The following is a 26192-nucleotide window of genomic DNA, read 5'->3' as shown; positions in this document are numbered from 1 at the left end:
ATTATTGAACGTACTTATCTCAACTAGTTTGACCTCTGAACAACAAAATATTAGAATAGAATAAACCTTTATTCTTTTCACAATGCCTAAATTTGGGATGAAAGAAGAATCCGAAAAGTCCCAAAATACAAAAGGTTTATTTTTTTAAAAATTGAAAAGAATAAAGAGTAAAGGGAAGATGTAATTATTTAAAAATGTGTTTGAATCCCCAAATAAGGACTCCCTGATTGAAAAAGGTTCATTTCTATTCTGTTTATCATCCAGGTCATTATCTAATTTTCTTCATTTTTTTTTACAAAGGCCGAACAAGTTTCATGAGAACAGATCACAGTGCAGTCATTTTTTATGACTGTTCCTGTAACGGTGATTTTGAGGTTGCAATGAACTTTTTATCTTGACTTTTCCAACATCTGGAGAACTTGAGTGAGCATCACCTGCCGTCACTTCTCCAATCTTCCAAACTGTTTGACTTTATTTATTTAGGAGTGTGTGAATCCCATCTAGTTTACTGATGCTTACACTACTTGTTCTAAAGTTTCCACCGCCCACGTTTCTCAAACTCCAAGACCGTTGAAACTGTGAAATGGGAACCCTCCCATCATATTCGGCCCAGTTCTTTTCTTAACATTGCAACCTAAAGATATTGACCAGTGGAATAAGGTGATCGAGCAGTTAGGCACTCCGTCTCAGGAGTTCCTGATGAAACTCAACCAATCGGTCAGAACCTACGTGGAGAACCGACCGCGCTACGCAGGCTACAGCTTCGAGAAGCTCTTCCCTGACGTTCTGTTTCCCGCTGACTCTGAACACAACAAACTGAAAGGTAATTCTGAGCCGTCTTATCACCTTGCATGTCCGTCCTGTGAAAGCTATCATGCGGATTGTGTCGAAATCCCTTTTTCTGTCAGCCCCAAGAAATGTTGGTCTTATGATCATTAAGGGTGTTATGCAACAATATCTAAATGTGCTTGGACACAAGATGTTGTCCTTAGATTTATCAATATAATTTATTTATTGTGCTCCAGATAGCTGAGGAGGCAGAGCATGTCCCAAAAAATAAAAAAAAAAACAAAAGAGTAACATTTGTCATACCTTGCAATTTTGATTTGACAACAGCGTGCAAGTGACAGCCACTGCTCCGGAATAAGCACTTAATATGCGAGCTGGCACTTGAGCACCAAGTTATTTACCGGGACGCAATTTAACCTCAAGCGTGTCTTCGCGAGGAAAAGGAGAGAATATGACACGAACGTTCACAGTAAGCACTGCAAAGCTGTTGCAGAGGGAAGATGGAGGTGTGCGGGGGGAGTTGCACATCTTCTTTCTGTCCTCATTAATAAAAGTATCAGGATATTGGATTTGACGTCCGTGTTCCCTGTCAGAATCGTTTAGGTGGTTTTGTGATAGGTCATTATTTCCGTAAGGCTGTGTGTTAATCAAGGCGGAAAACAATTTCAGTGCAATGGAGCGATGTGGTTGTTTTACTGTTGATTCGGAGCACTTTTGATTGGAGAAGAATTGTCGGATGGACTTTTCCTCTTGCGCATGGAGTCATGATGTACTAAAATGTATTTGTCGTCCCCAAATCTTTTGTCAGCAAGTCAAGCCAGAGACTTGTTGTCAAAGATGCTGGTCATAGATGCTTCCAAGCGGATCTCTGTGGACGAGGCCCTTCAGCACTCTTACATCAACGTGTGGTATGACCCCACTGAAGTGGAAGCAGTAAGTACTCGCTCAAAAATAGTTGTTCCCAAAAATCACGCCTCCACCCCCGTCATTCTCAGCCATGTTATCAGAGTGTGTTTGAAATTCCATCAATCTTGTTTTAGCCTCCACCGGCAATCACAGACAAGCAGCTGGATGAGCGGGAGCACACGGTAGAGGAGTGGAAAGGTAGGAAAACGTCCCGTCGGTGTTTTCTCCGCCCTTTGACGGGCTGCTGCCGAGGCTTAGCTTTTAGCGCTGTGCTTCATTACATAAGAGCATTTTCGTAGCGTTATCCCTAACTGTTGCTTGTTTACCCACTTTGCCCTTCTGCGGGGGATTATGCTCAAATGTCGGCATCTTCCCCGGAATATCCCCCCACCCCCACCTCCTCGCTGAGCAGAAAAAATTGCTTCAGAGCGTGACTTTAAATGTTGCCACTTCCAGAGGCAATATGCCTTGCGAAAAACACTGTGAGTGAGTTTTGTATTGCGCCACAATTTGGAGAAGGAATGTTTTTTTTTTTTAATTTTTTTTTTTTTTTTTATAACCCAGGTGTCTTAACACATTTTCATCAAAATAGCTATCTCCCGATACCAAAAAAATTGCTTTTGTTCTCCTAATAGAGATGTTTTCCGTCACAGATAAGAAAATAAGTCCTTCCTATTGGAAATATATCACTTGATAAATGTACAATTTAACTAAGTAAACTGAACCATCACACTGCATGGCTCAACTATGCAGCAAATTGCTTCAATGTATTGTACTGAAAAGGATTGTGCGATCGATTGTGAATGTTTTTTTTTTTTATTTCTCCTTCCAGAGTTGATATACAAAGAAGTCTTGGACTGGGAGGAAAGGACAAAAAATTGTGTCATCAGAGGACAGCCTGCGTCCATTGGTTAGTGTTAATGTACTTGATCTACATTACAGCTGATTGTATTGGCCTTTTGTCAATTAATCTTCCCCCACACTTGCAGATTTTTTAGTGTTTTTCATTTCGATGCCATCTTGTGGCACCTTGGTATCTAGGAACAATGTATAAGTGAATAAAAAAAGTTTAGTTTGGAAAAAGGTAGTGCTTTGCCGTCAACCTATAGAGCCCCCTCAATAGGTTGACGTCAATCAAGCCCACTTGCAGATTTTCGTCATTCCCGGCAATGTTCTGTCGCCTAATGCTGTACGCGGAGCACTCCTAGCTAGTTCTGACCCTGCATTTTGTCCCCTCTTTGCCATAGCACAGGTGCAACAGTGAGCAGCGACCCACCGGAGCAGCACCAGCAGCCCCCCTCCGGCCGCCCCCCTGCCCATGTTGCCTCCACATCCACAGACACGGAAACGGGCGGCGCGCTGGGCCGCTGCCGGTGACCATCTCGTGCGCCTCCTCTTCCTCTTGGTCCTCACCGTCTCAAAAGACAAATTAGTTTTTTTTTTTTTTTTGTTTGTTTGTTTTTTGATGTTCTTTAGAGTAAACAATCTCAAGGTAAGAGACAATTTTAACAATTTCACTACGACACGGTGAGTAACGCACCAACTGTGGCGACCTAAATGTGTGTGCAAAGCCTGTAAGCTACTGCTCTGACAAGCTGTCATGTAAACGTCCAATGACTTGTACAGTTTACACACTAGATAGTTGATAATTAATTGACAATGCCCCTCCTCTGTCTTACACAACGATTCAAGGCTTTAAGAATGTTGTTTTGTCTAAGTGGAACCTCTTAATTACATATATATATATATATATATATATATATATATATATATATATATATATATATATATATATATGGTGGTGTTAAAAAGTCAAAGAAAAATTGAAATGTTCAAGGATCTTAACGTTAGGTAATTTCACGGCCGTATTTCCTCAGAATATTGTCCCACTTTTGAGGTTCCAATGCATTCGAATGGAGGGTGTGTAGATGAACTTACACTAAGATAGGTGGAAATGTGAGATGTGAGAATGTTTCCGTTGAAAGGTTTACCTGAGCTAATGATGCAAGTGTTAAGTTTTTGAATTATTATTTTTTTTTTGGATGAAAGGATGTGGGGGGGGAAAAGAATCATCCCGTTATTAGTAACTTTTAATACAGTTGTGCGTTCATGACGTCCCTTCGGGCGGCTGCGGAGAAAACGAGGCCGAGGCGCAAAAGTTGCATGTTCAAACAGCAGCACATGAAAAAAAAAAAAATATTTAGAGGAAAGCAAACAGTTCTTACTTTATGCAATAATGTTGTCGTTTGAAGTGTTTGTACTCAAGAGAAAAGTGCCTGTTGTACTGTAACGAGTCATTTGTGTTGTTTTGAAGGAATCTAGACAGGTAACAGTAGTTTCCATCAAGAACCACTACAAGGGAGGGGGAATGCATTTGTGTATTTTATTTTACTTTTTCATTTTGACCCTCGAGGGACACTGTAGGTGACGATTATGTCTGAGGCAGGCAGTGTCACCAAGGTCTTTCATCAAAGTTTTACAACTGGCATTACAACAGGCCCCCTTTATTTTTTTTTCCAGGTTGGGCTATACAACACGAGAGATAAAGGAGAACTTTTATGATATTAGCAGGGAGAAAAAAAAAATGATGCTGGAATAGTTTGCATAGATAAAGAGCGAGGATGTTTTCATGTGGAGGCGTGTCCACATTTTTTTTTTCATTGTTAATGTCTTTAATTTTTTGAAACGCGCAGTAAACATGATAGAAACGAAAGTCGCCTCTTCTAATACATACATTGTAGCTATTTGCTCTATGCTGTCTTGGCATTGTGGTCGTTTGTTAAATATGTCAAGAACTACTGTATGAATGGTTCCTATAATGATAAAAATAAAAAAACAATTGTAACTTCACGTTGGGTTGTACCAGCAAACGCTTTGAATATTTTGTGCAATCTACAATAATACCAACAAACAGTAGAAAGCATATCTCCGAGTTGTTATTTGATATGAAAATGTCCCAAATTAGTTGCTGTTCATATAAAAAAAATAATTTACAAATCAATGAAAAATATTGATTTTTATTTGCCTCTAAATTAAAAGAGATGACAGAAAGGTTCATGTGTTTTTTTTTTTTTGTTCAATTATATACATAAGAAAATACTTTTTCTGAAAGCCAATTACTACCTAATGTGAATATAAAATTATTTAGAGATTGTGAATTTGGGATTGTAAATTATTTAAATTACACTACATTAAATATTTTCCTCTGTGAAGTGAATCTGTTTCACATTTTGAATTGGGAAAAAAAAATATTACCTTTTACACATTACTCTCTATTAAATTAATAAATGTATTTCATATTACTCAACTGCGCCCTCACCAGTCATGTAGCCATCGGGTATTACTTGTGCAGGGGTGCGAAAGTTTACGACAATACTGATGTTAGCCAAATTTATACGCAAGTTGTCACGCAGCATAGCCGATCAGTAACCTACAATAATATACGCACGTAAATAGCTTAGTTAACGGGCTGCAGTGAACTCTCCGAGTTACCAATTGCAAGTTTTCCACCCTTCGGACCTCAAGCGGTTTACATGGTGCAATCCAAGATGAAGTTCACATTGCCAACGCGGAATCGGTGCTGTCATAATCGCACGGTGTGCTTTGCTCTTTTTCATCCCAAACTGAAAACAATCAATATTTTTTTTTTTTTTTTTTTCAAAATGCTCTTCGTTCGCCCCACCCCCCACGCGGCTTTTCAAATGAAAATCCCTTCGGTTTCCGGTCCCCGCTTTCCCCGAATCACTTATGTCAACTTTGATGAACTACCTCACGCTGAATTTCTGCCACTTCCTGCGTCGTCGTCGCTCGCCTGCTTGACAAGACATGTGAATAACAGATTCCATTATTATTTATTTATTTGACTGAGGGGTGGGGGGGGGGCGGATTGGTGTCGCTTTCCACAGATTTTGTACATAATGTAAAGTTCACCTACCAGTGAGATGAGAGTCCTATGTATTTTCTTTGTTGGTGTTGTTGTTTTCAAACTTCAATGTGCAATACCTTCAGCAAAATGTGCTCTGTAAGCGTCGCCTGAAGGTAATCAAACGTGTTGGTACTGTCAAATCCCCAATTTTTTTATTTGGATTTTTTTCATATGAATAAGATCCATTTTAAGTCTTCGGCCTTACCCGCCTGACAGATTTTCGGCTGTGGTAAGACAAATAATGTTCATAATAATAATAATCATATCATATATGTACGGTGCTGGTTTGGACATGTTTGCGAGTGACTCCAGCCAAGAAAGCAAAGTAGTTCCAAGAATTCCCGAGTAGTAAAACACGCACTGGGATCTCATGATGCCTCCTCTTCAACTCAATACAATGGAAGAACAAAAAAAAAAATGTGTACTACGAATAAAAGAATACACTTTGGTTAATGGTTACGTCATTTTCTTTCCACACTGGTCACATGGTTACAATTCCCGCTAATGAAGTTTCATACAAATTCACCATCTTCGATTGACTTGATGTCAATTTTTATTCTCCACACGTGTCCATTCATTAAAATCATGTATATCCAAATAAATAAAAAGCACCATTGACCCATGAAGACGTTTAGGCTTAGGCGTGACATACGTGTACATACACACAGAAGAGGAAAATAACTTGGTAGTAGTCTTTCAGGGGACATTCCTGTGCAATAAGAAACCTAACCATTTGCTTATAAAATATTATATTTGAAATAAAGAACAGCCACATGGTTCTTAAGCACATTTACATTGTTGGGCCCTTTTTGTTGAGTCATTTTTTTTTTTTTTTTTAAATCAGCATGCAGTACAAATACAGTACAAATATGCACAAGCTTTATTTTCTTCCCGAGAGAGTTAGTCCAAGACACAGAATGGAGGAAGCGCTGACCAGTGCATTTCCTCTCAGGCTGGCTTCATCAAACACGATTACATTCACTACAATGAGGTTACATTCTTTCCATTCAAAATGACTTTCACGATAATTGGCACCTTCTAAGTTATTGGTCATCAGCACTTCTGTCGACATTTTCACGAGTTAACGCAACATTGTGTTCTAGTGGGAGCCTACCCAAGCTAGCCAATCTTTTTCTTTTATTTTATTTTTTTTCCATTTTAGTATTTAAAAGGACTTCCCTGAAGGCACAAGCAGGAAATAGCATTGTTTCATGAAGGGCAGTGTTGAGCTTCATGCGCCAAAGTCAACATGGCCGGCAGGTCAGACGCACTTTGAACTGGCCTTTGTTTGAAACCACAACACACTGAAGGGATGACCTGTCAGTCAAGTGACTAGAGAGGCACCGCATAAGCCTGAGGGCAAACGTTTCTCATTTTACTGGCAACTTAAGTACAATAACTATTTCTTACCTTCATTGTTATTTGAAAAAAAAAATTAATTAAGCAACACATTTTGGGACTAAAGTGAACTAACGTCAATTCGCAAATTCACGTTTATTTCTGTAGTACTTATCAACTATTCAAAGCCTTCTTGTGCTCTTTCTGTCACACCTTATATGCCGCCAAATCCCTAGCTAATAGGAAAGTAGTAATTGCTGTCAGGGATGCAGAAGTGATACTTGACTGTTTTAAGATCTTTGTATATTGTGGAGGAGCCAAATTTAGCCTGGGTTGTTAGCGGAGATTATGGAGAGTCTCCGCCGCATGTTTTTGCCCTGCTGAGTAATTTTTAAAAGCGCTCAAGTTGATAAACAACAGAGGTCTCATTTTTGAGTGACAATTGGATTAGGTGTTACTAATTTTTTTCAAGATCGTACTTTATGGAATTATTTACAGTTTAACATTAATATGAGCAGTTTCAAACGTCTTTTTGAGGGGGGCATCAATTCCTCAACAGGACTTGGTCCCTATTCCACTTGAATGGGGATTGCGGGGGTTTACTGTTTCTTAATATTTAGCGAACACACAGCAGAGACACATGTTGCATTCATTCATCATTTGACTTGCTACAGTTTGCTCACATTGGTCAGTGCTCAGTGATTGCATTTATGTTTCATGTGAAGCATACCAAACAGCGCGCTGCACTCACCACGCCTCAGTCTGGCCCCGTTTCCTCCTGTGTTTCTCTTCAATGCACACAAACATGGCCGAACGTCTTGCGGCATCGAGGATTGCCGTGAGCCCTTTTCTAAAACGAACCCTGACATCGTCCTCGGGTCAAATATCACTGGTCCTTGTACTCATGGTAAGATCTCCCAGGGTGGAAAAAAAGTCCTCCATCTCCTTCTCCAGGAGTTTGTTGCGGTTCTCGGCGTCCTCCCGAGCTCGCTCCGAGTTGCGCAGTTTGATCTCCAGCATGCGCTGCCGCTTCTTCTCCTGCTCCATCTCCTGTTCCAAACGCTCCATGTGAGCACACAGGGCAGCACTGGAGTCCTCCAACCTGTACATGGCCATACAATCGCGCCATCACTTGTGTTTTGAGACACTACTATCTAAATTACCGCCCTATATCAACCTACGATAGATATAAAAAGTCCACACACCCCTTTTCAAATGCCAGGTTTTTGCAATGTAGAGAATGAGACCAAGATAGCTCATTTTAAAACTTTCACCGCCGTCAATGTGACCTTTAACCTGTGCAATGCAAATATTTTCGAAAAGGGAAGTAGTGAGGTAGTGTAGTTGCACAAGTGTTCACACCCCTTTTTTTTTATAACTGAGCTGTGGCTGTGTTAAGATCTCACCAATTACATTCCAACTTGAGTTAAATAGAATTTGGCACACATCTTTCACCATTTAAGGTACTTCAGATTGACCTGAATTTTTCCTTTGCACCAGAAGCTGCAATGTGTTGTAACTGGTATTTGGAACTGTTCATAATTCCCTCTACTCCACTATTGCCCCAGTTCCAGATGAAAAACCCTAACCCGAAGGATATAATTGGTTAACCAATTTTAATCAAGCCAATGTTTTTTTTTTTTTGTTTTTGTTTTTTTATTTATTTCTATAAAAAAAAAAATAGCTTTCCATAAGTCTTCACTTGGCGTATACTCACTTTTGGATCCTGACCTCGTAGGCCGCCTTCTGCTTCCTGAGCTCGTCCTTGAGTCCCTCGACCAGACTGCTCAGTGCGACGTTGGTTCCGTCTCCGTCGTCAGACATGATGATGGACGGAACGCCAGCTCCCATGCTCACGTTTCCGTTCTCGCTGCAAGCCGCGCTGCTGCTGCACAGCTCCATCGCCTCGCAGCTGTCCTGCTCAGAGCTTGGCTCCGTGGCCGTCCCCTCGTCTCGTCCTCTCTCCGGCTCCCTCTGACTCTCCGTCCACTCCCCCTTGTCCCCACCGTTGCCCGCCGCTCCGCAGTTGTGGTGAGCTGAAGGATCGCCGCTCCCTGAGTCTGGCACTGAGATCTCACAGGAAGAGGTGGACCAAGGAGTGCTGCCTACACTCTGCACGCTGCCCATGCTGGACGAGGAGGTGACGTTGTCATAGGTGGAGAGTCTTTGCGAGGACCCCGATGAATCACGGTCTCGGGCTGACCTTTCACCTGAGGAGGTACGTCTGTGCCCTCTCAAGGAGGACAAACCGTTCATCAGCCAGTTACTGCTTCCTCCTCCTCCCCCGCCAGAAGACACGGCGCTCGGTTCCGCCACCGAGCTGCTCTGCTTCGGCTGCGGCTGAGAGCGAGGCGTTGAGGAGCTTTTAAACGAGTACTTCCACGAGGGGATGCTCTTGGCTTGTTTACTCGGGCTCACAACCGTCTCCCCCTTTGCCGACGAAGACCCCAATTTCGGTCCGGGATTGGGGCTCTGCGTAGGAGTGACGGCGGCGCAGAGTTTGGCTTCGAGTGTCGAGGCACTGCAGATCAGTTCTTGTTCTGGGTTGGAGACGGGGCAGCTGTGCAGGTCCTCTTCAGAGATCCAGGCACCAAGGCTACGATTGAGGAGCTGATGCTCCGCTTGGGGTGCAGTGAGGTCTTCTTGGGCCCTCCCTGAATACAAACGCTTGTGTTCCCTGATAAGGACCGTCATTAGGTGCTGCACTAAAGAGGTACCTAGGGAAAATGGATCACATTCAGTTCTAAATGCTATTTATATATATATATGTATATATACGTATATACACGTGTATATATACATGTATATATATGTGTATATGTATGTATATGTATATATATATGTGTGTATATGTATGTATACATGTATGTGTATACATATATATGTCAACTTATCACTAAGTAATTGCTCAACAATTTTTCAATTTTTTTTTAAAGGGGGAGGCTTGGGAATAAATAATTTGTGTTTTCAAATGCGATAATTATGTCATTGCCGGTTCTTTTAAGCGGCTGCTTATTAAGCCAATTTTGCATTAGAAAAATCCCAATGCACACCACCAAAACAAAAATGGCATCGAAAAATATACGGAAATAATGATACTCGTATTAATTTACTCGCAGGTTTACTTACTGAAATCCGGACTTGTCTAGATAAATACAAAGATGATACAAGCGATTGATTAAATGCAGTCTAGGGTCTTAATAATTTTCAGATCAATTAAGTGAAATAAGATTTCCTGTGGAACACCTGATTATTTGGCTACACAGCGATTAGGAATCACTGCATTAGAAAAAAAATGCAATGTTAAATTGTAATGTACAAGTTTCCTTCCATAAACCACATCTGACGTTGGCCTTTTCCTAAATGTATATTTTCACCCTCAAATTATTTTTTTAATGAAATGGAATTGCTGATCATTCTTTGCGTATCGTACCTTCCATGATAGTGACCGGGTCTTCCATCTTGGGTCGAAGGATATTGGGCCCAAACACTGTGGCGAGGTTTTGGACGCTCATCTTGTTTTCATTACAGTGAGATTGGACTTCATCGAGGAATCTAGAAAGGAAAGTTGTAAGTTATATCATATATCACATCAGCACTTGTCGTGATGGGAATTTTCATCCAATGTCAAAACCTACTTGCATATGTACTTGAGGAGATTGTAGTTAGACAGAGGTAGTGTGTTAACTTGCTTGCCGAGCTGCTGAACCCCCTGCCGAAACGCAAGCACGTTTAAAGACCGAAACTAAAGAAGCAATGACGTGCGCGCATACCTCCTCCTCATCTTTGGCCAAAAGCTGTGCGCATGTTAGGAAGTCTTCATATTTGCTGAAGGGAATGACAGGCTCGGGCAGCTCTCGCAGGTACAACTTGAGCAGGGATGCCACAGTGTGAACGTCCGTGTTGCTGCGGGGAATTCACCAAAAAAACGCATGCCTTGTGTTTCTGCGCTTTTTTTTTGCAATCACTCGATGTGAACTACCTGTCAAAAAGAGGCTTGTCGCCACAGTCGAAGGCCTCCTGCAGATCTTTGACCAGGTTGGCCTGGCCCGGCATTCGGAAGAGACCCTCCTCATCCAAGCCCCTCTCTCTGATAAAATCCACACACTGCTCCACCAGTAGCGGGGCCAGCCGGGGGCCAAACTTCTTCTCATACTGCACCGTGTCTTCTAATCGCTGGCCGAATATCCCTGAAGGAAAAAAAAGGACGCTAAAGTATCCACTGGAGAAAAGTTTAAATCAAAATTACTTCATCGGTTTCTATTCTCCGTTATCTTTGTGCTATCAAGGAACTGTGTTGAAGTTAGTTGAGGAGTTCCATTTAGACATAAGTAGAGCTTTGCCACCATCGTGTGTTTTTTTTTTGGGGGGGGGGGGAGTCAGTTACTTGCAGAGCTGCAAAATCAATTACAGTATTATTTAACCATCAAAAAGCAAAGCAAACACATGCATGAAGTATATTCAGTTGTCTCCATAGAAGCGGTTTGTTGCGCCCAAGCACCGTACAACACGAGTGCAACAAATCATTGGTGATTGGTCTTCAATAGCTAAACACATTAGTTTGCAATAGCGCCCCCGTTCAAGAGGTTTGCTTGAAAATAAAATCAATCGCTACATCAGGCACTGATGGATGGTCCATCAGTGGGACTTGTTGCTCGGCCGCAACAGTCGCCGCTGGCTGCCGGCTCGCCGTGATCGACTGATGGTGCTTCTTGACGGAGCAGGGTCTGCACCACAGCAGTGTGTGATTCTCGTCCTTTACAAAGCTGCATTTTTACCAAGTTAGTAGAACTATTCCAGTTCTGGCATTTGAGTCTGCTAGTGCACGAGTAGTTGCTCGCTCGAACTCAGAACACTGAAGCACAAAGTAGTGCAGATGGAATGTGAGCAATTTTTTATTTTTTTATTTTTTTTTTTTTTAGTGCTGCTGTTAAAGACAGCTTCTGTAGTCGGTGACAGATTTATTCTGGACAGACAACTAGGACACGCCCTGTGAGACTCAGAGGGGGGGTTTTTAAAATATGGCCCAGGCGAGACAAAGTATGAAATTGTAGAGGAATATGGCAGCCGTTTAAATGTGATACGGTTGGATTATCTATTCCATTCAGGCGACATTTAACGCAGCCTTTTTGTGTGCCACTGTTTAATCCAAAGATTTTGGGTGAAACTAGTACAATTAAAAAGAGCTCTTCTGGCCATGTAGCACAAAGAAAGGAATCACCGACAATTTTTAGCAATTTCTATGGACACCTGTACTATCAACAAACCTATATTCATATTGCACTTGTTTAGCAATGAGGCTTGCCATCCTGACAGTTAAAGCTTTGGCTTTACCTCCCCCAAACGGTGCCCAGATGACCCGCCTTATGGCCTTGACCCAGTCATCCATGTCTGTTTGGGAGTTGGCCATGAGTAGGAAGGATTCATGGCTGATTGGCGCGCGGTCTTTCTCCCCTGTTCCACCTGCAAACACACAACAGGTTAATGAACATTGGGTTATATAAGGAGTACGGATGCGACTGTTGGGGGTATTTACATATAAAGTATATGTACATTATCATTCTAGCTAATGGTCTAATATATATATGTATATATATATATATATTTATATATAATCCTCCCCCATTTTTCTTTTGTTGCTACTGTAAAACTGGAATTACCCATTTCGCAGTATATTCAAACTGGTTGTTGTCACAGGTGTGAAGCATAAATCAGCCAAACTGAATTAAAAATAACTAATGTGCTTATTTTGCGGTCGAAAATATGTAATGTAATGTAAAAACAAAAAACAAAAAAAAAACTGACGGTCGTCTGCCAACAAACGTGCTATGAATGTTTCTTACCGCTAGATGGCAGCATAGCTCTATTAGTTTAATTCAGGAGTTGCTCTAACAAGCCGGCGGATTTTAGTGAGCAGAATGTCTCATGTGCCTTTGACTAGATAAATACTTAGGTTTTGTTTTGTTTTGTTTTTATTTAACTTATATAATCAAGGTCACGATCATATCGCAGGACATCATCGACTGAATCATACAATAAAGCAAATAAAAAATTGGCACGAACAACAAATCCACCCTATATTAAAAAAAACATTTTAATCAAAAGTGCACTTTAATAACTGTGGCATGGTGGTGTGACTAGATTCAGTCATTGTGTTCGTAGGCATTTAGCTGTGAGAGGGGAGTCCAAATATAAACAGAGGTGCCATAAAGCGAAATGCTATTGTCACCCAGCTTTGCAAACTCACACCATCATGATGTCTTTTCATATGTGCACTTGGAATGGTGAACCAATACAGTGTGGGAGCTATGGATTAGCGCGACAGACACCCCGTGGGTATGTCTGCACAACTGAGATAACTTTAAATGAAGAGACTCTAAATGTAAAGACACAGACATGAAGGAGCCTGGCCATCTTTTGATTCCACTCCACAGAATCATGTCCTGATAACACACACAGACAGAGAGCGCCTCCACAAAATCAATGCACCCAAAGCCAGCAGACGCCAAAAATCACCACAGCATCTCAGCCTGAAGTGAATGGATCTAATAAAGTCCAAAGATGCCTGTAGGAGCTAATTAAGATAACACTGACTGCGGGCTTTCTAGACACGGTTTCCAAGATGAGCGCTGCTTTAAGTGATGGAACCTATTGCGGTGTCTCTACATGGCAGCTGACAGACATTTGAGCTTACTGGAATATCTGAAATATGTATTATTTACAATAATATGTCACTATATTTGTAATTCCATACGGTCCTGTGGTTAAAAAGCGAAGCATGGGGAGTCTCTGTCATCGATATGTACAGGCCATCATTTCAACAGCCTCTGCTTTGTTCTCTGTGATTTAGTGGCCTTTATATTCTAATATAGTCACAGCCGCTAAGAGCTGATGTTTTACCGTTGCGGTGTGTGTACAAGGGTCAATCGTCAGGTGCACGCGTGTGAGTCGCAGACCATTATTCCATCGCAATTGTCCATATCAGTTGAATTCGGCCATGTCACTCGGTGAGCGCCAGGCCTCAGAAATATAAGACTGCCTTGACTATGAGGCGTTGCGCTAATGTTTGCGCGCCGCATTTATTCTTCTCATTCTTAGCTGTGATGAAGCTCCTCAACCTATGAGGGACCAAGTTGTGGTTCACATCACTGCAAGTTTCATTTTCTATAAAAAGTTTGCAAGCGCCAAATGAAGTGACAGCATGAATCACAACAGCATTTAGTAAAGTGTCCTTGTAACACTTTTCTTTGAATATTGCATCAGTTTGCACATGATGAAATTTGATTTTCTGGGGAATATACCCCCCCCCCCCCCACCTGCTCCCCATTGAATTTCTATCAACAAACAACATGCAACCGAGTAGAGCAGCTAGTTCTTCTATTCTATTTGACAAAGTTGCAAGTTAGTTTACATAGAGTGAAGAGCTGCCTCTCTTGACTCTTTACCACTCTAGTTAAAAAAGCTCCAGCATCTGCTTCCTGTTACCTTGGGGATGTTGCTTCTTCAGCACGTCCGGTTTACAGCAAACCGGCCCCATGTTCAGACCAGAACTGCTACTGGCTCAGGGGCTCTCTTTGCTCCTAAAAGCCTGCAGCATGGAGCGCCCTCGCCTCCGCTTGGGAGCAGATCACTACGCCGGGAGCTGCCAGTGAGGCATGCTTGCTTCCAAACACAAACAGAAGCCATCCAGTGAGTCCCACTCCTACAACCATGTATTCCTTCTTTTCATTGCCTGGTTTCTTCCCGTCTCGCCCATTGAGCATTGTGGGCAGCAGGTCCTTTCCCTCAGCCCCCCTGGGGAGAAGTAAATCCCTACGGAGGAGGTGTGACGAGTCTCTCTCTCTCTCTCTCTCTCTCTCTCTGTGTCTCGATCTCTCGCTCTCTCTCTCTCTCTGTGTCTCTCTGTCTCTCTCTCTCTCTCTCTCTGTCTGTCTCTGTCTCTGTCTCTGTCACTTGTGTGTGCTGGAAGATGGGTTGTCCTCCAATCTTTGCCAACTAAACTTGTGTGCACACGAACAAAAGAAGCAGATAATGCCAATCAATGACTGTGACATAATCTGCACAGACTTTGGGTTCTTCTACTCTGACTAGTTTACATAATGCAAATTACTTTCGAGTTGAGTGTTTATGATCCCACTAACCGATATTTGAAGTGCTATGTTATTTTCAGATAGGCGTGCGCATGCGTGTCAGGCTTTTTTGGCAGCATCAGCTCCCGGAAAATGTTTTCCTTTCATGCACGGTAAGCAAGCACAAGACAATAAGTGTGCTAAATAAGGGCTGTTTTTGATGAAACGACCACATGTCGACATCAGGCCTCAGTTGCTGAGGGGTGTCAGAGAAAGAACATTTCAAAGTCAAGTTTATTGTCAGGCTTGGCTCTGTGAGGATGTAGTGCAGACGGCACACTAATTCTACAAAGGTCAAAGAATCCGGAAGAGGTTTTCTGAGACCCAGCAAGTAGTGAAGTTGTGCCGATGCAGCTGTCAGATGCTGCTTCACCTCATCACAACAGAACTTTCTGCCCTGAGTCAGCTGTTATTAAATAAAAAAAAAAAGAAGAAAAGAAATTCCAGTAATTCCCCAGTTCGCCGTATGCCTCCAGGCTTTGATACAAACAAGCACAGTTCCAATTTAGGCGCGTGACGAAGGAATCAGCTTTGCTTGACTCCTCAGCTCACAAACGGAAAAAAAAAAAAATACTGCGACTATGTTGCTGCTGAAATGCCGTCAGGTCTTTGTCTGCAAAGATACTCCGACAATGACCGTGACCTTGCAAACAAGGCATGTGGACGGAGAAATTAAATACAAATGCGTTGCGTCAAATGTCAAGGTCGCCGTGCTCCTTTGGGAGACAACGTTCGGTTATTTCTCCTCTGCGCCTCACATCAGCGATCCGTTAGCAGCGTTGCATCAGAGATGTGCAGATTTTTAATTGAGCATTACACTCATAAGTTCAAAATGGTCTTGTGAATTACGCTAACCCGAATTAAACCGTAGTGCCTTTGCTCTTGCTTCAGAACACAATTTCACATTAATACCAAAAATGATGACTCAGCGTTATTGCAAAAGTAGCAAAACCAAGACTTCTGGGGTGTCTTCCCACCACATACTGTATGTACAAACCACAATTACATATTTGACAAACGGCGACCTCGAGATACATCTGCTTTAAATTGAGGCCGTGCGAAATGAATTGTTCAAAGTCTGAAAGTCGGAAACTTTGACTCTGCCGTAGCGTATTTGGAAAATGGTGAAATTGGACACAGATGGCGTTGGAAGTCAATTAAACAATGTTTCATAAGCGTCTTCGTCACAATTGACCGAATCAAAAATCTTTTGACATTGGGCTTAGTGTTTAATTCACCGTGATACACTGACTACACGATCATTAATTCTTATTTTGCAAAAAAAAAAAAACTTCCCAGTGGACACGGCAAGAGGCTCGTTGGACTTCACACCCTCCTGCAATGTTGACTGGCCATAAACAAAACACACAAGACACTCCCAAGTTGCTCGTCCACTCTAAACACAAGGAGAGGTCCCCAAGCAAACACTGCTTGGAAGACGGTGTACCACAGGGCGCAAGAATGTACTCGACATATATCCAGCCCCCGTGCTCGGATACAACAACTCATGGTCTGCATGGAACTCATTCATTACTTCATATCAAAATGTTTTGCATTGATCTGGAGTAAAAGTGCGTAAAATTGCGGAACCAAATTCAAGCAAAGAATGCACGCGCAAACAGCAAAATATGCGAGGGGGGACGAGCGAGTTGAAGGAGAGGTCAGCTTTTCAAAATTGTCGTTTCTGTTAGTGATTAAATGAAGTTAAATAGCCTACTAGGAGTGTTGAAACGGGATTAGCATTGCCACTTTCTCAAGAAGTGGGAGATTCGAAAGCTGCTGTCACGATCTGCAATCTTGTGCAACAGCGCCCCCTGTTGTGTGAATGAAGGAATCTTACCCGGTACGATCTCAAAAAGGTGTCTTCCCGGTTCATCTGGGTTGGCTGTGAGCTCGTTCACCTGGCAACCCTGCAGAGGTATGCAGCCCTGAAATTCACAAAACAACGAGCTTCAGCAAAACGAACAGAAAACGTGCCAGTTATAAGTTTTCTTCTTCTTATTATAGCTGTGCATTTGATTTCATTTTAAAGGATAGGAAAGTGGCAGTTCGAGAAACGACACCCCATGTCATCATAAGAACCATCTTGCAACCGAACGGGGACCCACACGGATTATCAGAATACATTATCAAGATCAATACCCATTTAGCTGCGACAACTAAAACCGAGTGAGCTGTGAAGACATGCCAGCATCTGTAGGTCGGCCCCGTTAATCCGCTGACTGGCATCCTCCATCAAACAGGCGGCCGAGGCTGGCAAATTGCCTCGCCAACATTAGTAGCCATGGCAACAAATGGAAGAGGCGGGAGCGCAGGGGAAGAGTTGCAACTAGGGGACTGAAGGTTTGAGGATGGACTGGGAGGGGGTGGGCTCCCTAGGGTGCTATGCGCTCAGTACGATACAGACAGCAGGGGATGAATGATTTACAAAGGGCAACACGTAACCTGAGAACACAAATCATGCTGTCAGAGAAGTAGAGTCAGTATCAACTTGGTTTTTGAGGTTGACGTTGTTTCACAATTCTGGTTAATCCAGGTTTGCCAGAAATCAGGTTTTAAATTTGACACGTTTTAATCTGAATCCAGTTGCGTGACATAAGGAGGCTCAGCTCCAACTAGTTGATGTTGACACGCCCATCTTAATCAGGTTTGCCTATAAATGCCCGTCATCATTCTGGTTGCGACACCCGATCACGATTAATTCTCCCTTTCCCGTCAGAGGTATCTTTTTCCACACGGTTTGCTCGCGTACATTTCACACTCTGATAACAGCGAGTACAGAAAGATTTAACACAAACAAACGCAAAGTGAGTGGCGAGACCGTTATCAAAACGGAAAAGTTCACATTTTATTATCTTTGGGCTTGTTCAATCAGGGATTGGCTCAGTTTTTGGAACTTTTAAAGTTGCTCAGGTCATTGTAGACTCAAACTGCAGACGGAAAACACAACCGCCTGAAACTGATCTGTCGTCTGAAATGAATTTAGTTTCTCACATATCAAAACGATCAATTCAAAATAATAATAAAATATAACCTGATTTGTGACTTTGTGCCCAGAAACATTTTTTTCTGTTCTGTCCAAAAGCTAAAGTCAATTTATTGATTTTCATTGTACCTTCCCCATACCAGCTATTGTCAGCGTGGCCTCTGATTTAATTTTTTTTGATCATCTTTGCACGGAGGTGGACAATAAGCCAACTTCTCCCCTTCCTCCCACAGAGCACCACTCCCAGTTTCAAATATCCTATCGATTAGAAGATTAGAGGGAGAACTAAGGCGGGATGACACTTTCTCACACATCCTGTCTTCAGAGGAGGAGGTTGCGTAAATGTGTGAGTGTTCATTTCCTTGAGTAGATGTACGTATGCTCATTTCATGTCTGGCGTGCCAAAGACTTGAATGCATCAGGGTTTGCAAATCAATACAGCTCAGATGAATATTGGCAAACTGGGATTAAAAGCACTCCGCGGACCCTCTCGGTCATTTAGTCCCTGTAGAATAGAGACATGCAATGTGTCCAAGATGTCATCCTATGTCGTGTGTGTTCTGTGCACGCGTGTGTGAGGGACAAGACGGTGATGGCAGATGGCCTACATTAAATAAACGGCAGTCATCCGGACTTGGAGGGGGAAAAAAAAAAATCAATACACGTGTCGAGGTTTCAGTCAGGAATACTCAGTGATGATTATGTTTTAAATGGTGTGATGGACCTGCTGTCCGTTTCTGTTGTCGGATGACATCATCCCCTCTTGTGAGGCCATTGTAGGACTATTCAGCTAACCCCGCCCCGACACGTGCGAATGCAGTCAAGTGACACGCCCACTCCATTACTTGTAAGTGGTTATTAAAGAAGGAAAGGATGAGTCAGCACACAGCCACAAATCGGGTGTCTTAAATTGAGAAAGGAATCGAATCAATTAGGCATCTTTCTTGCAAATATTTTTCGGTTGATGCGCTAATGGAGAAAGAAACCAAGTGCGATGCCGTGCGTATGAGATGCATTTAGACCGGAACTCCCAGTTTACGAGTGTCTTGACTCTTGAGGCATCACCATAGGTGTTAAAACCTCTTTCATAAGATGCATTATTTGGTGCTAATTGGGAATTTATGATATCAATTACTGCAAATATTTGCAAATCCAAAAAGAATCTGACTGCACTTATGTTTTTTTTTTTTTTTTTTTTTTTTTTTTTTACACACAAGAATTGAATTTTGAGATTGAAAAAGATCACCATTTCAGTTTTTGAAGTGGCTCGGATAATGGATAGATGGATGAATGAATATTTTTCTATGAGTCATTCCTCACTGTATATGAACTTTAGCACCGTAATCCAGCGCAATTGTCATGTGCAGCGACAATGTGGCCACTTTAGAGCGCCTCGTTGTCAACCATGAGTGCATGCACGTCATGGAGAGAAGACAGAAGAACGAGGTAAAACATTTTTTGGAAGTTTAATGTGACAGCTGGCTTGGCTTTGTGCCGGCACAGCTGCTTTCGAGGGCCTCGTTGTAGCATGGAAAGCCCAGGGACAACTCCAGTGGGTTATCATCCAGTTTATAAAGACTTTATTATGCAAGATATCTTTTCATGGCTCAAACATTTAGGGATGTGTTGGCAAAGGAAAGATGCTATAGACAAAGTATCTTATTTTACATACTGAGTAGGGCTGGGGGGAAATAGTAATTAATGAATAAAATAATTAATAAAATTAATTATGCCATGTATCGCGATACTTTTTATGCCAATACCAAGTATCGATGCATTGATTGAGTTTTGATACTTTATGTTATGTTTAAACGTTCTATAATGTTCTTTTGGAACATTTGAAGTCCTTAAAGTTGAGCTCAGTTTTTTTCCCTTCTATCTCTCACTCTTGTGTGTTAGGAACAGTTACTGGAACAGTTTCTGTACTTTTCAATCGGGACTTGAATAAATGTCAAATGGCACTTATGTTAAGAGTTTGGGAACACACGCCTCTGTTTTTCAATACAAATTTTAAGGTTAATACTTTATAATATTTAAGTATCACCACACAAGTATCGGGTCCGTATTGGATCGTGACAAAAGTGTATCGTCCCAACCCTAATATTTAGTTAAAGACATTTATTTTCCCTTTACCAGGAATATTACAGGAAAAGTTGTAATGTTATGAGAATTGGTAAATTTCAAATCTTCAGAAAAAAAAAGACGGAACAGCTCAAGACCTTGCTAACATGATTTATATTTTTGATGAGACGATCAAATCGCTGCTGTTATTTATTAGTAATTGAAATAAACGTAGTCTAAAATGATGAAAGTAAAACTTCAGATCTTCAATAGTTGTCCTGTGAACGCAGAAATAGATTTATTCTCATGAAATTTAATTTGTTCATCTTTTCATTTATTTAATTTGGAATTACAAAACGACCACTCAAATAAAGATGCACGCATGGAATTTTGTCGGTTGATAAAATGTCAGAAACACTCCGGACATCTTTAATCAAATAAGAGCCTCAAGAATTAGGTGTCCAAGCGCAGTTTAGTTAGCCAATCAGAACGCGTGAATGACGTAACTGCAGTCCACCCACCAAACGAGCAATTTTCTCATAAAATAAGCCTGAGAAATAACTTCAACATGCGTCGAGCTTTGCAATTACCTGCGGTTTGGTTTCGTCTTCGTCTTTGTAGAAGTCGAGCTGCTCTGAGCGCAGCACGAACCAGCGCAGTTGCCAATTTTTCATGATGCTGCGCTGCTTCTTCAGCCAGCCGGCCTTTAGCGCCCCCTCGTGGAGGCTGGGTGAGCCCGGCTGGCAAGAGCCTCGGGTCACCTCGCCCATCACCATGCTCTTGGACCTGGCTGCACACACACGCACGCGCAAATATTTTAATTTCTAGTGTGGCAAAAAGTACATTATTTAAAAAAAAAAAAAAAAAAAAAAAGTAACAGGGCTATTTTTTTCTGTTTTCAAAATAAATAACGGGACAAAATTAATTGAAAAAAATGGTCAAAAAAAGTAAAGCTATAATCTCTATTTAAATACGGTAACACTTCCCACCACTGAATTACAGATTAGTCAATAATTGTGTTGACAAAGATTAGACTATTCCATTATCCATCTTGGCCTCATGCCATCTTTTCCCTTTTTTTTTTTTTTTTCATTTTCACCCTCCGCTGTTATCTTTCATTGCGTATGCTGCTCATCACTCAGGAACACACAACCTTCTGCCCTCCGGGCTAGAACACCTCAAGATGAGATACAGAGGCAGCGGCGGGCACAAATATGAATAGAACACAAATAATGTCCGAGCACACACACTCACACACACACTCGTGTAGCCTGGGGTGACAGGGATTGTACCCCCCGCCACGCCTTCCATTTGGAAGGTCCTTGGGAGAGACTTATTGTCTCGCCACGAGCCAAAAGAAAGGCAAACGGCTTTGGCTTGAGATAATAAGACCACATGGGACTGACTGACTCATTCTCAGCAAATGCGTGAAACCTGAGCTCAGTCAAGGGCAGTTTCAAACCAAAGGGACTGGCAGTAGAGCCGCGTCCCGACTCCCAACGTCTTTCCCTGACTGAGATAACGCACATTGCCCTTATCTTGAGACAAGTTCACAATAGCGGCACAGGGATCCAGTTAGCGGGATATTCGGCTGACAACTCGGCCGTACGGATTTATTGTGCACGGGTATAACCTCGTGACGGGCTATGCAAACAAGGCGATGTAATTTAATGATCATGAATAATTTATACAGCGCAACTGTGCAGACGACCTCCCTCCTTGTGCGCGCGCACGTGCACACAAGATATGATCAGTGGTGCAGAAGGAAAACGAGGGTGGAGAAATGGAAAAGTAAATCAATCCAATTTCATTGTCTCATTTCGGGCTTTTTTCCCCTCGGGCACACATATAGCTAGGGGGATAATGTTTTATAGGCACTACCTCAAAAAAAAAAAAAAATGTTGATCGGGATCATGATCCTTGCAGATGGAAGATCAGTTAATTGCTCTTTGACCTTGTCCCCAAGGTGGGACGTGTTTGATTCATTTGATCTGTCACGGTTAATTGCCTCGTTAGAATATATATTCAGAAATAAAGCCTACACAGTTGTGGCGTTGCATCACTCAGAGGCTTGACTGATTTCAGCGTACACACGTCACATTGAAGAATGTTCTCGGTATGCTAGGCATCCAGAGCAGCCTCACTAGTCTGGTCACATGATCACCTTATTTGTTCGGTGGGTATTTCAGGCCCTTCGGCATTTAGTGTCAAACTACGACTGGGTTTTTTTTTTTTTGGTGAAGTTTTTCTCTGCTTTCGCCACCAGTCTGCTTTGTCATCTTTCTTGGAACTTTCTCATTTTTCCTGGACGACGCAGCCGTAATGTAATCGATTAAGTGAAGCTCTGTTGTCATATTTTACGTTAATGACGCTTATCCTTCCATTAGTCTTCCTTCGACGCGGTCTAGTTCGTACTTCCCTGTGGCGCTGCTTTGAACTAAATCACAAATTGCTTTGTTGATGCAGACACATAAATCCTCATAAAGGAGCAAACACTTATTGTTTATGAATATGTTTTTGCATCGGACTCGTTTCTATTTTGGAATGTGTGGCAATAGTCACAATATGTTTATTGACTAAATCGTCCAACTGGCTCTTCTAAATTTCCTGCTGCAACATTATGTCTTGAGAATCAGTTTTAAGATGCATGCCTGGTCAATGATTTCCATTTCACAATTATTATGCTGTGCTTTTCAAAATCCTCCGGATGAATCCCTAATATTGTATATTTTCATCTGTACTTGCTTTGCCAATGTTCGCATGAAAGCATTCCACTGTTTAACACGTCAGCTGTGAGTGAGTGGAACACGAGTCTGTGATTCACGCTTGAGTCACGGATTTATTCTTTTTTTTTTTTTTTTTTTTGGTGGGTCGAAAAGTGCCAAAGCTCCAATTTGAACCTCGCGCTCAGCGTGATTCAGACTTTCCTTGGCCACTTTAGCTTTCGTGTCAAAGCCTGCTTTATGCATACCCACTGCAATTTGTTGGAACGCGACGCATGATTATCATTTGTCATGAATGACATTTTAGGAGAGGGCACATCAAGGGGCTTAGCATAATTTCTTCCCGGGGAAGTCAATTTATGCACTAAAACCTACAGCACACTAATGTGTCCATATAAGGATAATTATTGGACTCGAATGTAACATTTTATACCGTTGCCAGGCGGAGACGAGCTGTAATCGTCAAGGGTATTAAAACAGTACCCTTGAGGCTTTTCTGTGCCAACTACTCTACCTGCATGGATGTGCGTCTCTTATATTTTATGCATAGTTTCCTCATGGGCCCTTTCATGCATAAGTACTCCGGCAGGCGGCACACATCCAAAAATGGATCTGATTGGCTCAAAATGGAAGAGACGTGTAAACCTTTCATCCACTTAGTTTCTCTTCACGAAAATCATTTCTAGTGGATGGTTTGGTACCGCATGAATTATGATTAATTTTGAATTTTGCCCATCTGTTTATTTGTTAGAGTGTTATGTCCTCCTTCATGGAGGATGGTTAAAAAAAAAATGGTGTTGAGCCATTAAAATTCTATTGAGTGCATGCTTCCATTGAAGCTCGAGTGACTGAATTTTTTTTGCTCTTATGTCAAAGCAGAAATTGGCGGGATGACTGCTCATATCTCCAAATCGGGGTATTTGTACGTCAAGTGACCAATGCGTTTATCAGATTATTTTTCTAAAATGCTTTTACTTCTTCCGATTCACTGTATAGATATATTATTGGTATTGTTGATAAAATATCGTAAATTATATTTTGATTATTGTTTTACTACACAATTTTAAGTGGGACCAAGTATGAGTCTAAAGGTGTTAAAAACTTACCTTAGCTGCCAGCCCAGGTAGGATGAATGTATTTTTTTGGCGACTATATCCGTCAATGGCAGTCAATGGGTTAATGATGAGCAAATTTCATTTACAGGCCAGACCATGAAGCACACCTCATAAGGTAAATATTAGGAGTGTAAAATGAAAACTGATTTGAATCGGAAAATCAGGTTTGTTTTAAAAGATCTACATATAGTTAGTCACTATTGTCCTCCCGTGCATGTGCTAAATAAGGTAACCAAAAAAAGACCTTTCATGCTACAGAACGTTCCACACACCGCTTTGGTGACTCAAACACAAGACACGCATATGATGCATGCTTCCCATACAAACACTCAAGAAAAAAAAAAAAAAATATATATATATATATAAATATCACTCCACTCAGTCTGACTTCATTTTATAGTGCTCATTAATACGGTTTGAAGGGTTTTTACTACGTCTGACACGCACCATCAAACCATACATGCGCTTTGTTCCACACACACATCTACAAGGATGCGCAGGCATGCTGGAGGAATTTAATTCCATTAATCTCGTCGTTGGCTGGTGATTTATGGCGGACAGACTTACAGGTGCATCAGCGCGGAACTTGCAGTAAGCTTACCACTGTTGATAAATTACCCATCCCGTTTGTGTGTGTGTGTGTGTGTGTTTAAATCTGCCCGCTGACAAGCTGCGAGGGTGTGGCCAATCATATATGGTATGTGGAACCTGCAGCGGAGTGGAACCGATGCAGTCGTATGTTATCTCCACTTGTATATGTGCGTTCGGCATGGAGGGATTCCGCCAGTTGGCGCATCTGGTATTCATGCAGAATGTCAGCGCGACGACTTTGATCGTAAAACCATGGTAACGCGCATCGAATAGATGCTGTGGGAGAAAGGAAGCAGCCTATACGCTGGCAATTAAAACAGCGACAGGAGATAAGAGAGAAGCCTAGCCGCGATGTATTTGCGTGTTTCCGAGCAGTTTCACCTAATTGTGCTGTCGGAGCTCAAACTGGACCCGGTTGGTCAAGTGAACGCTGATGGTCACTTTTGCCCGAGAACGCAAATGTCTGAGCTTGCAGGACACACCACAAAAATGACACGCAGTATATTCCTTAATATTTACCTCAAAAAATTGTACTGCGTGGTGTCCTTATCAAAAGTTGCTTGGTGGTCCGAGTACGTATCTGAATACTACTGTCACGTGTATGCCACGCTACAAATGAGTCAAGGCAGTTAAGCGCATGATTTAGCTTGCTTGAGTTGAGCAGGTTTTGTGCCGTCGTGCCGTGGGAAATGGTTGCATTTCACGTCATTTCTACAGAAATTATTATTTGTCAATTAACTTTGTACAAATATATCTCAACATGATCCAACTACCCATTGATGAGTTAGATTGCCGTTTTGTTGCTTGTCTCAATAAAGGTTAGGAAAACCTGGCATCATGCATGTTGCTTTCTTTCACCAGTTTTCAATTCTGATCATTTTACAGCAATTCGTCAAGGAGTCCCAGTTTAATCTTGGAATTTTTTTTTGGACAGCTATGCAAAATGTGACATCAATATAAAAATCCTAATCAAGCAGCTAATGTGGCAATTCATAAAACACACATGAACCAATCCCTATTGTCTGATAATATATGCAAATTCACAATGAATCCTCTTTAGGCGCAATTTCACGCCGCTCCAGGAATAGATTTCCGCATCCTTCTCCCATTATCGGGAGCTATTCATTACATCTTAATCACATCCAGATGAATAATTGGGAGGGAAGGGAGGACACGTGGACACATATGCACACATGGGCTTATTAACGCATCCTTTAATCGAGCGCACGCACACACGCGCGTCTGCGCCAGCTGACAGCAGGCTCGTAGCGGTGATGAAACCCGAGATGCATTTGGTTCCAACCAGATTTTACACTGGCAAGCATCTGTTAATAACAGACTATCAGTAACAAGGAGGTTGTTTGAAAGTTGAAGAAATAAATGTCAGCGTCAAACGTGTCCTACCTCTTCTGGTCTGTCTGATCTTGGGACTCAGCATGGTTGTCATGGCTTGTCCGCACGCTCTCCTCTCGGCATGTTCGTGTACATCCAAGCACCCCGCCCCTGGCTGTCTCTCCCTCAGCCTCCTCTTCCTCTCCCTCTCCTCTTTCTGACCTTCTGCAGTGTGGCCGCCAGCTGGGGGTTGGGAACACAAGGGAGGGGAACGGAACGAGGGAAGAGGGAGGGACT

General features: G+C 42.0%; 2 protein-coding genes across 8 annotated transcripts in view; one reads left to right on the top strand and one right to left on the bottom strand.

Annotated features, from left to right (window-relative positions):
• Positions 1 to 6068, top strand: part of mapk8b (mitogen-activated protein kinase 8b) — an 87932-nt gene extending 81864 nt beyond the window's left edge. For 4 of the 5 annotated variants that reach the window (XM_088284593.1, XM_088284594.1, XM_088284597.1 and 1 more), the window contains 5 exons: positions 641 to 823; positions 1598 to 1722; positions 1830 to 1893; positions 2528 to 2605; positions 2948 to 6068. In XM_088284593.1, coding sequence (XP_088140719.1) covers positions 641 to 823; positions 1598 to 1722; positions 1830 to 1893; positions 2528 to 2605; positions 2948 to 3072 — 575 coding nt within the window. In that variant the 3' untranslated portion in view covers positions 3073 to 6068. Of the gene's footprint in view, positions 1 to 640; positions 824 to 1597; positions 1723 to 1829; positions 1894 to 2527; positions 2606 to 2942 lie in introns of all 5 variants that reach the window. The other variant, XM_088284595.1, reaches the window with a different exon arrangement.
• Positions 6069 to 6482: 414 nt separating this feature from the next.
• On the bottom strand, positions 6483 to 26096 carry arhgap22b (Rho GTPase activating protein 22b). Of its 3 annotated transcripts, none has more exons than XM_088284589.1 (10): positions 25968 to 26096; positions 20725 to 20924; positions 16928 to 17015; positions 12293 to 12421; positions 10941 to 11148; positions 10732 to 10864; positions 10597 to 10670; positions 10392 to 10513; positions 8676 to 9675; positions 6483 to 8060 (listed from the first exon to the last, which is right to left on the bottom strand). In XM_088284589.1, the coding sequence occupies exons 1-10, from the start codon at positions 26008 to 26010 to the stop codon at positions 7838 to 7840; spliced, it is 2220 nt and encodes a 739-aa protein (XP_088140715.1). In that variant the 5' UTR covers positions 26011 to 26096; the 3' UTR covers positions 6483 to 7837. The 3 variants fall into 3 exon arrangements, with proteins under 3 accessions (XP_088140715.1, XP_088140716.1, XP_088140717.1); XM_088284590.1 differs by having other exon boundaries at positions 6483 to 8008; XM_088284591.1 differs by lacking the exons at positions 16928 to 17015; positions 20725 to 20924; positions 25968 to 26096 and adding an exon at positions 14444 to 14735.
• Between the last annotated feature and the right edge of the window lie 96 nt (positions 26097 to 26192).

This window comes from Idiotropiscis lumnitzeri, chromosome 20 (assembly GCF_059441095.1).
Source record: "Idiotropiscis lumnitzeri isolate Australia: NSW breed Sydney's pygmy pipehorse chromosome 20, RoL_Ilum_1.0, whole genome shotgun sequence".
Taxonomy (NCBI): domain Eukaryota; kingdom Metazoa; phylum Chordata; class Actinopteri; order Syngnathiformes; family Syngnathidae; genus Idiotropiscis; species Idiotropiscis lumnitzeri.
The sequence above is the reverse complement of the archived record's forward strand: the minus strand, read 5'-3'. Positions and strand labels throughout refer to the sequence as shown.

Coding starts and splice junctions, on each gene's coding strand:
- arhgap22b (XM_088284589.1), bottom strand. CDS start 26,010: ATGACAACCATGCTGAGTCCCAAGATCAGACAGACCAGAAGAG. Junction 20,925..25,967: donor GATCAGACAGACCAGAAGAG/GTAGGACACGTT, acceptor GTGTGTGTGCAG/CCAGGTCCAAGAGCATGGTG. Junction 8,061..8,675: donor TACGAGGTCAGGATCCAAAA/GTGAGTATACGC, acceptor GGCCATGTACAG/GTTGGAGGACTCCAGTGCTG.